Source organism: Hyalella azteca, unplaced genomic scaffold (genome assembly GCF_000764305.2).
Source record: "Hyalella azteca isolate HAZT.00-mixed unplaced genomic scaffold, Hazt_2.0.2 contig3820, whole genome shotgun sequence".
Taxonomy (NCBI): Eukaryota; Metazoa; Arthropoda; class Malacostraca; order Amphipoda; family Hyalellidae; genus Hyalella; species Hyalella azteca.
Genome location: NW_025934054.1, coordinates 73,887 through 84,381, shown reverse-complemented (window position 1 = coordinate 84,381; position 10,495 = coordinate 73,887). Strand labels below are relative to the sequence as shown.

General features: G+C 40.3%; 1 protein-coding gene across 1 annotated transcript; it reads right to left on the bottom strand.

The window, feature by feature from the left end:
• Positions 1-1,833: 1,833 nt before the first annotated feature.
• On the bottom strand, positions 1,834-6,346 carry LOC125177641. The gene is made up of 5 exons (XM_047879788.1): positions 6,306-6,346; positions 4,583-4,731; positions 3,479-3,626; positions 2,870-2,995; positions 1,834-2,508 (listed from the first exon to the last, which is right to left on the bottom strand). Exons 1-5 carry the CDS (start codon positions 6,344-6,346, stop codon positions 2,451-2,453), a joined length of 522 nt encoding a protein of 173 aa, XP_047735744.1. The 3' UTR covers positions 1,834-2,450.
• Between the last annotated feature and the right edge of the window lie 4,149 nt (positions 6,347-10,495).

Sequence of the window (10,495 nt, the reverse complement as noted above, 5' to 3'; positions counted from 1 at the left end):
ACGAAAGAGCAAATCTAATTAGTTACCCATTTGTTGAAGAGAATCAATCAAAGAAAATGTTGTGCCTAAACTCAAGTATTTCCGGGGTCACGACAATATGACAATTGTACTGGTGTAATTAAGTACAATTATGTCTGCATTAAAGTTCAACAGGAGTTATTGTGTAGGAGTGAAGTCAGGCCATTGCGTCTTGTTGATGAGTCGTAATGCTGTGTTTTGAATTTTTCAGTTCGGAATAACTTCATATATAGAGATTCTTGACAATGTCGAAAGATATTCTCGCAGATCATCGCAAATACTCTACGTAACATAGTTGGCGAGCCATAACTTCTATCATCATCTTAACATTATAACCATTCCAACAATGTCAGGAGCATCTGTAAACCAACCATCATTAAGATTATTTAACCCACTCAACTCCCTGCCAACACTTTCCTCATGAACAGAAAGGAACTGATAAGGAAGGATTGAACAAAAAGGACTAAAATAAAACTAGGCTGTAAATCGCTGCGTTCAGACTCATTTGCAGTGCAAACTAACCGATTAATTGTATATGTCGTGCCGATATCGCGGAATTGTCTATTCTATGGTATCGGCCGCCAGTTTGCCGAATGTGTAGAATCAGCATTTCGTTGCTGATTCAAAAAAATCGCAAGATTAAACTAATATAAGGTTTACCTCCGGCGATGACGATTTTTCGCCCTTCTGCGCATCTCTAGAGTGACGTCACTGTGGGCACAATATGTAAATAGTGTAGATCAACACATTGTTTTTATGTCATCTTTGAAAGCATTTAAAATAATTGACCTCATCAAACTGGCACAAGAAAATATATTTCCTGCATGCAACTAGTCTTATTTTAAGTAAAACCGGTGTTACAAATAAGTTTTACGTCACAAGGTGACGTCACAGGAGCCAAGGTGCCGTCACAGTGGAATAACAAATGACATCCGCAAGGCGCAGCTGCGCGTGGGTCAACCTTGCATTATTTCCACCATGGAAAATCGGACGTTAGAGTTTGAAAATAAATAGATAGTTAGAGTTAGAAAAGGTTAGGTCAAGTTCCTTTATATTTAAATATTGAAAAAAACTTGGCTGACTGACCTAACCCCAGATTCCTACAGTATAGAAATGTTCATTCTACAGATTCGGCGACCTGGCTGCCGATTCCATAGAATCGGCGAGTAGAAATGCTACCAATAACATTGCCTTCATCAGCCTCCTCTCTGCAGCCCGTGTGTTGCCGTGCAGCCCGTGTGTTGCCGTGCAGCCCGTGTGTTGCCGTGCAGCCCGTGTGTTGCCGGGCAGCCCGTGTGTTGCCACTCATCTAAATTTCATTTTTCTCAGACCTGGCCACCTCTGCCATCTCTTCTTATTTTTCATTTCAAACTGTATCCACTTACACAGGCAGAGCCTGTAAAGTATGGTGTCGGTGCCCATTCAATGAATATATTTGAAGATAAAAAAGTTATTTACCCACAGAAATTAACGTATAATTTAATGGAAAGTACTCGTGCTATCAAAGAAAGGAGTAATAAAACAGAACTGAAAAGGAATCTAATTTTATGTACAAAAATATTCAACTTATAAGCATGGGGTTTTCGTAGGACTTTTACGTTAGGTTTCACTTTTTACGTTTCTAAGGTGAATAAGTCAAGGAAGAGCCTATAACTGCAAACACAAAACAGCACAAATTTAGATCTAGTTATATAAATGAACTAACATTGCAGATTACTGCACGGAAGGCATCTGATAATTAATGGAATAATTTAAAATCTAATATTCACGATCACTTCTTACTTTATCATTTTATATATCCTTCTTCATTTATTTACACACTAGTAAACTGGATCAATTGAACAGCGTATTACTCGAGACACAGTGACAAAAAAAAACATGTCAAATGAGGCCAACTCAAAGGTGATATTAAAACTAAGTTAGAAATAACTAATGTAACGTTTATAATACTTATTTCCTTTCCTAAAATTCGATATTATGCCATAGCAGTTACTATAAGAATAGGCATGCTTGCTAAAACCCATCGCAGACCATATAAACAACCATTTACGGCACTTGAGGGTGATGTTAGCGCAATAATAATAGCGGTTAAAAAATTCAGCGCATTAAATCGCGCTAGAAGTTTTCTTAGGTTAGCCGATAATAATTTTAGGTTAGCCGATAATAATGGTACACATTTCATTTACCATCAGAATGCTCTCTATTTCTTATCTCGCGTCTCACAAAGTACAATCAGGCATCAAGTATCTGGACGTCTTAAATTCCACTCCAGAGATACGTCATGTGTGTCAGCAACAGACAAATGAACTATCATTTAAATGTATGGCATTGTGGTCGATATTTCCACTTTATTATTAACCGGCGAGGGTCCCACTAAAGTAGGCATCCCCCAGCCTGAATGCCTTCGCTCACTTCTGCTCCCCAGGCGCAAGTCACGGTGAGAAGTTTGCCGGAGGATCTTCGCAGAGGCGGAGTCGCCTTCGTTGTGCGCTGTTGATAGGAAATGAAAGCCATCGGAGCCATGTCGATGCCAACAAGACTCGAGCAGGAAACAGTACATGCTATAATTCCAGACCTGTCTTTTGCACCGCTATGCGCACAGGACGTATAGTCAGATTCCTTACCCCACCGAAACGTCAAGTTGGATTTCTTGTCCAACTTGAAGAAAATGTCCACTTTTCCACATTAAAAAATGTGGAAAGTGGGGATAAATTACCCCTAATTAGTCAAATTGTCAATTCCGTTGTATAAATAATTGTTGATAACGTGCAATGGGTGACATGCTTATTGTGGACAGGTTTAATTAGATAAGAAGGAGGAATAGCTAGATGAGCCCTGCCTCCATCCATACCCGTGGGGCTCGGCGCGTGTAGTGCCTGCATCGTTCGTCCTGATGTGCCTCTCGTGTAGCAGCATCAGCAGCAGGCGCTCCTCCTCCTCGCTTAGCGCAGACTGGCACAGTTCGATTGCCCAGAACCTGTGATCAGGAATTAGATGGTTAATGAAACAGTTAGTTTGATATTAAAAAAAACTCGGACCATAAGAAGAACGAGGATTTTTGTTCTCTATCCCAATACGGTATCCATCCTTCGAAACCCGACCCATAACCTTTTTCCTGCAACTGTACCCATGACTAAGCACTATTTTTATTAGTCTTTCTTACGCACGGCCTCAGCGGAGTTTGTTGTTGCTTACATCCATCAAGTTATTACACAAACACTTCTCACATTTTCGCAACAAGTCATGAAAACGGTAACAGTCGAAAACTTTCAATGTTTTTAAGATTACCACTAACTATGAAAACTTTTTAGCCCAACATTTAACATTGTGGTGAATTATGCTAATTGATGTTCATGTTAGTAATTTACCGATATTCATATTTTTGTGACAGGCAATTAAACCATAAAATGACACAGAAACTCAAAATTTTTAGTTACGCCAAGGCCGCAAATGGACTAACTTCTTGCATCTTGGTGCATAAGTCAGCACCGTCCTGGCCACGGCCTCCCAGGTGCCAGCACCGGGGCTGAGAACCTGCAGCACGGGAGAAGGCAGGGCTAGTAGAGGCGCTGCTGCAACAGCCGTGTCAAGTACGGGCGTGCAAACGTCTGTAGGGGAAATATGCCATGAAATTACCTTGTCCATCTATAATACGTAACATGTGTGCACTGTTTACGGGGGGGAAATACACTCTGCCTAATTTTATGAGCTGTGAATGCTTGTAGTGAAGGGAATTTTAATTAGATAGAAATGCCTCATAGAGCGCGACCATGGGTTTATGCCTTGGTTGGAAAATTCAAAGTGAATTTTTTTCCTAAACATACTGTATTGAGAGGACGTTTTGCATATTAGGATATACCCCGATATTGAGAGGACTTTTTGCAGGAGATGTACAATGAATTTCAGTGACAGGAGTAGGAACCAACGTTTCGTTAAATCGCTGGCAGGTAAATTTTTCGTGACGATGATCTTTAAACTCTACCAATAAAAAACCGCTTACAAATACCAGGTAAATTACTTGTTAATGTTAATGTATTTACAGGTTAATGTATATACAGTTACTTGCGAAAAAAGATATAACTGCTACCAGTTGATTGAAAATGCTAAATCGAGTTTAGGAACAAAATTATATCCAAGTAGTAGAGAGTAGCGTGAGTCGTGAAGCCATTCTCACAGCAGGAGCTAATTGTGTTATTTCAGACGCTAAAACGACAGGATCTTTTCTTCTCATAAATGAAAAACTTCAGAAGCAAATGGCATCCATGCGATGACGCCTCGAACTTAAATAAGATAAGAGAGGCGATATATTAAGCGTAAATTGCTTGAAGCAGTAGGAGCAGCGAATTCTTCAGGCGTTTTAAATCTCAATGACACCCAATAATCAAAATAACTAATCTCTACAAATAACTAACCTATAGCATGACATAAATGTTTCTCGGAGCCAAATGTGAAAAAAATGTGTGAGGTTCACTCTCATATTTGAGCGACTTTCGAAGCACCAGGCTGCTCAACTAATACGTTAATAATACGACGTGTGCTGGCTTCTCCCGCTGAGAATACTGACGCAGTTCAGCGTATTTCCCGTGCAGTGCGCTGAGGTTGAGCGGCGCCTCGACCCTGATGTGTATGGACGCTGAAGCCGCAGCCGCTGAAGCTAGCGCCGCGATGCCTGCCTCCGTCCTGATGTGCCCCTGGAAACTTTTGATCTTGGAACTGTAGGAAGTTGAGAATAAGTGAGAGTTGGGGTACATGAGCAGGAAGCAATTAGAATCTTATTTAAGATTAAGTTTTAAGATTAAGTTGGGGTACATGAGCAGGAAGCAATTAGAATCTTATTTAGGATTAAGTTTTAAGATTAAGTTGGGGTAATGAGCAGGAAGCAATTAGAATCTTATTTAAGATTGGATGGGTGTAGCACATTTCACAAGTTACCCTAGCATAGTGAGGCGACAAAATGTTATTCATTTTGAATAGCCTTCATTTCTGTTGAATGCTCAACACGGCTGAACGGGATTTATTCTTAGGAGTTCCATAACGAAGAAATTTTTACGAAGAATATTTTGCAATTTAGAAGATTCAATGAATAATATTAGAAAAATTCTCGGATAGGCTCGTTGTATAAATTCTTGCCCCGGATGCATTACAGAAATTTTAAAGGCGAACATTTTGCATGCATTATATTATCAGGCAATCCTTGCATTGCTCGGCAACGATAATTCTACAGTTCTGACGATTCTCGACAATTTAACCTTTACTGGAATAGTAATAATTTGGTATTACTGAACATAAATTACTTTCTAGACCAGTTTTGATTTTGATTAAAAAAGATCCATTTAAAGATTAACTTTAACTTCTTGAATTCAAAATGAAATTGATATATAATTTTCAATTCAACCTACATTCAGCTTAGATTCAACAATGTATCCTCGATACGATAAGTATCAAAGAACCGCGCACGAATCATCCTATTTTTTACAGTTCCAAGATTCAGTCACACAAGCACGAGCTCTAACATGCAATATGGGCAAAGGAAAAGCAGCTCGTTGCAAGTCGTGCACAATATGAAGCCGAGGCTCGTTACAGTATAAGATAAGCCAAATGTTTTCCGCAAATTTCGAATTATTAGTGAGATTGAACACCGATAAAAAAAACCTAAAAGATTTTTGATCGGTTTCAGTATCCAAAGCAAAGCCTGCCCATCATCTCACATTTCTGCAGGGAGTTCAGTATCCATTCCAATAGAGTTAAAATAATTTAAGTGCCTAAAATTCACGTGAAAATATTAAATTTACTGGATGCTTCTTTATCGCAGTGTTTTCAAGTGTCTCTACTTGGTTCTCGGCCTTGCACACCGGCGACCTCCATTTCAGCACCAAAATTTGTGTTTTCATTGTTCACTGAGTTATTCACGGCTGGTACAGATAATTTAGCAAAATATATCCATGTAAACAGCGCATATTCTTAACACTTCAATTTTGGTGGCAGCCTCCTCCTGGTGATCTCTCGCTCGTATGTCTTTCACACTATCAATGGCATGAGCCCTATCGTAGGGGTTCATATAGGGAGCCCAATCATAGGCCTTGATAGGGCTCATATCATGAGCCCTATAAATTATAGAATGACACTGTATTATAGAATTATTATATCCACAACAGTACAAAGTAACTGGAGAAGCTGTATCAGCCAGTTTTGCGTGTCACTAAATCCCAGGAGGCTCGATCTTGTATGTCATGCCACGTCAGGACAATAAAAAGGGCCATCGTAGCGTAAACTTTTCTACGTGTCACCGCAAGTAGTCCGTCGTCTCCATGAACACCTTCTTCTCCATCCGTCGTCTCCATCCCTTCCATCGTAGACCGTCGTCTCCATCCCTTCTTCTTAATAACGTGTACTATAATACTGCTTACATCCTCAATAGGTTTACATCAGAGTGAAGGACAAATCCATGACAAGATGTGCACCGACAAACAGAAGTAGCTGATTTATTGATCCATATCATGGCCCAATATAACAGCAGTTCGCGGAACAGGTATACAGTAAGACAGAATTTGTTTGAAATTCATTCCTTCTATTCCACGAATCAAGAAATGAAAAAATGTGAAAAAATTAAAGATAAAAATTCACAAGTTGGATAAAATAATTCTGCATACACAGTAATGCCGTATCTCCGCATTCATCATTATAAATTTATTATTGTCCTAGAATAGTAAGTCGGCAAATAATTGCTCCAAATAATCACTTGTGTTGTAGTTTATAAGTGTTTTACGATATATGAATGCGATGACCGACCCTCAGTTGATGGAAATTTGATGACAGTGAAAGCAACATCATATGCAAGGGTATAGCTTCATATTATTGATAAATCGGTAGTTAGTATTTCCATGAAAAATTAGTACGTAATATGACTCACAATGTGTCTCATTAAAAAGTTCATCATTTGGCAACCTTAATCCGTTTAAATAATTATACTATTCCTATCAATCGATGTCCGGCAGAAATAAAACTGAGGGATTTGATCATCGGTAATGTTGAAGTGGGCGTAAACATGTCTAATAACAATTATTTGATGTTTCAATAGAGCAGATCCAAATCGTGTAAATTTTTATGCTTCGTTTGCCTCATATAGACATGATTTGTGGGGCGACGGATTGAAAATAATGTTCAGTGCCTGTGAATAGTTTGGTTCGCGTCAAAAAATTTATTTGCTCAGCAACTACAGGAATGTGAAAACTGCTGCCAATTTTTCTTGAAATTAGGTAAATATTTGTATTCGTAGTAATTATCAGTAGCCTCTATATTTGTCTATTATTGATTGTATTTTTTAACAGAATATGTCGGTGGTAATGATGACACGCTCCACAGCTCGTAAATTGATCCCTGTACAACCCCGCGACTACGGTGACGTCTGTGATCGACGCTGCTGGTTAATTTGTTCGCTCTTCATCTTTTGAGCATCATTGCGCTTGAAAGTATTATCACTTCGATGAAACAAAACGTGGCTCCAGCTCATTTGGTCTGCGCCAACATCAAACAGAAAATCTCGACGTTCAGGAGGTGCAGGTTAGCGGAAGTGTCGTAAGGTTACGCAGGCCTCTATATAGTGGTAAACTGGTTTACGAGGACACACAAGAACCCAAGAACCAAGCCTCGCGCAACATATTCAATTCAAGCGAGGGCGATTAATTACAACAATTTCATACTCAGATAACACATATTTTTACATAGCTAAAAAATGTGTCTGGACACCACGCTTCAGTCTAGTACAAATTTGACATTTGTTCCCCAAACTAAAAAATTCTCTCCCCTAACGAAGGCTAAAGACCGAACGATCAGTTTATACATTGGTCGATTACAGGCAAAATGTACACTGCCTATTACAAAATGACGACAACAAGTAAGCGAGTCAACGGTATTGAACAACCGTCTACTTAAAGTCCTTGAACACAAAAGCCGTACGACGAACATCTTCTCTCGGCGACTGTGCTGAGAGGAAAAATAGTCTAATGGCTTGCGATAGCAAAAGGAGAAAATTAAAAATCAATTGTGATTTCAGCGTCTCAACTTCGAGCTTGAGTGAGTTAGACGTTTCACGAAATTCGAACATACTGTAGATCGGCAAATCTTAAATGAAGTTATTTACTTATATTTGGTTATTCCAATGCCTGACAATTATTCTTCCCTCGGGCGAGTGCCGTGCCCGGTGCTTCATGCACACGGCGTGCCCGGTGCTTCGTGCACACGGCGTGCGCGGTGCTTCGTGCATACGGCGTGCGCGGTGCTTCGTGCACNNGATCGTGTGATTTAGCGCCGTTTTGACACTCAAGTGCAAGGCTTCGCCGCCAGCAAGGCGGCTGCGAGGCCATCCCCGACTGCCGCCTGATTGCCGTCATGTTCGAGGCCCAGATGTCCTTCCTGCTGGAGTTGTGCCTCGGCAGGAAACCCAACTCCACCGAGGTCATCCCCGACTGCCGCCTGATTGCCGTCATGTTCGAGGCCCAGATGTCCTTCCTGCTGGAGTTGTGACTCGGCAGGAAACTCCACAGAGAGCCATTGTGATGGGCTCCGTGACAGGCGGTTCTACGTTGACATGGTCAAGATCAACAACATATCCATGATACGAGGGCAAATACTTTTGGCTGATACCGATGTTAAAAGCGTCGATATCAATGACCCAGCTGCAGAGGCAAACTTCTTGTATGCAGGTCAAGGGAAGCTGCACGATGATGACGACTCGACTTGGAAAGATTTCCTGTCTGTCAGGCAAACGTCTATGCTGTGGACTGGTAGACTGAGGTTCTCTAGAGGTTCTATGAGGTTCTCTCTCTTCTCTAGAGATCTTGGTTCTTTAAACTCTAACCATATTGGCCCACTTATGGGCACCAACTCAAAGCGATGTTATTAACACAATTCAACGTTGTTTGTAATCCTGTTATTAGATTCAACTACTCATAAAATGTTGAAAAAAATCTAACAAATTTACGATGTCTTTGTCGCACAGCAAACTCCAAGCATGAATTTCGATTAGTGAACTACTTATCATCTCTGTGACATATAAATTTAATTACTTACTTCCACTTTTGTTCTAATATTTATTTGGGGACTGCCGCTCGTCTGCGACTCACCAAAAAGGTTTAAAATGTTTATATATTTTGTAGCCATGGAAGGCATATAATCAACTGAGACCTATGAAAAAAATAATAATACAAAAAGTAACAAGTTAAGATCATGGATGTATGGCATTCCTCTAATGCAGTTTGAATGAAATTGTATTTGAATGCTATCGAGTGCAATAACTTCGAGAGTTCACCGCCGAGCAGCACTGATGCTTGACGGAGGCAGCTCCCAAGCGCATGTTTAGTGGAAAATATTGCACCGGTGCGGTTAGTTCTTGCAACTGCAATATATACAGTCAGTGAAGAGGAAGATCTTGCTCGTGGAAATTAAAATTAGTCTTCACATAAATAGCCTTTAAGCATCCAGCTGTACATATATATCGTGTTTCAAATTACGTTTTTTATGTATAAAAGCTCATTCGTCCAATGGGCTAAATTGATCGCATTAATATCAGGCTAGGCTATGACCAGGTCACATATAACATAACATAACATAGTGATGTCGGCGCTGAAGCGTAAGCCTGATGTGGCCTGTCGCCGATTCTTTTCCTTTTCGTGCCTTGTTCACAGAAGATCTAAAATCGTGTCATTTGACCGGATCTTTTCATGACTGACGATAGTTTGAAGTAGCTACGCGACTTCCAAGGAGTTCGGTATATGTATATCATTTATCGCATTTTTCAAATAAATTTATTTCAGCACTGTGATGTGGATGCAATATTTTTTTTTTCAGTCAAGAATGTTGGTCGCTGAAGGTTTCTATCACATCTCCTTTTCTGGCTGTATTTTGAAGGTCCAAAAATCAAACGGCACCGGAGATATATTTTCCATCGAATAGAATAGATGTGTCGGCTCTGAAGAAATGGGCCCATGGCCTGTTGCAGATTCTTGTACTTATCGTGACTTGCTTCACAAAGGATCCGGCCTTCTGCAGCCGAGCTTTCCACAACTGACGATTGTTCTCTTAGCTGCGCACTTAGGAACCGCCTCAATCAAATGCCACTGGCTGCTGGGCGTGAACGCTTGAAATTACAGCCATCTATATTTTACTGTAATACCGTTGAAATTATTTTGGCATAATCTGGATCATAATAAATGGATTCTGGCATAATCTATATGCTACTAATTACTCTTCTTTGCTGGTCAGCCCTAACGACTACTCACCATGTGGTCAGCCCTAACCACTACCCACCATGTGGTCAGCCCTAACGACAGCCCGCCATGTGGTCAGCTCTAATTACATCCCACCATGTGTTCACTCATAGTCAAAGCCCATCTATTGACCACGGTCCAGTGAGACGCAGGTAGGTTATTGTGCAAACATGACGACCATGTGCTTCTTAGATTCTTGAGAGTTGAAAGTC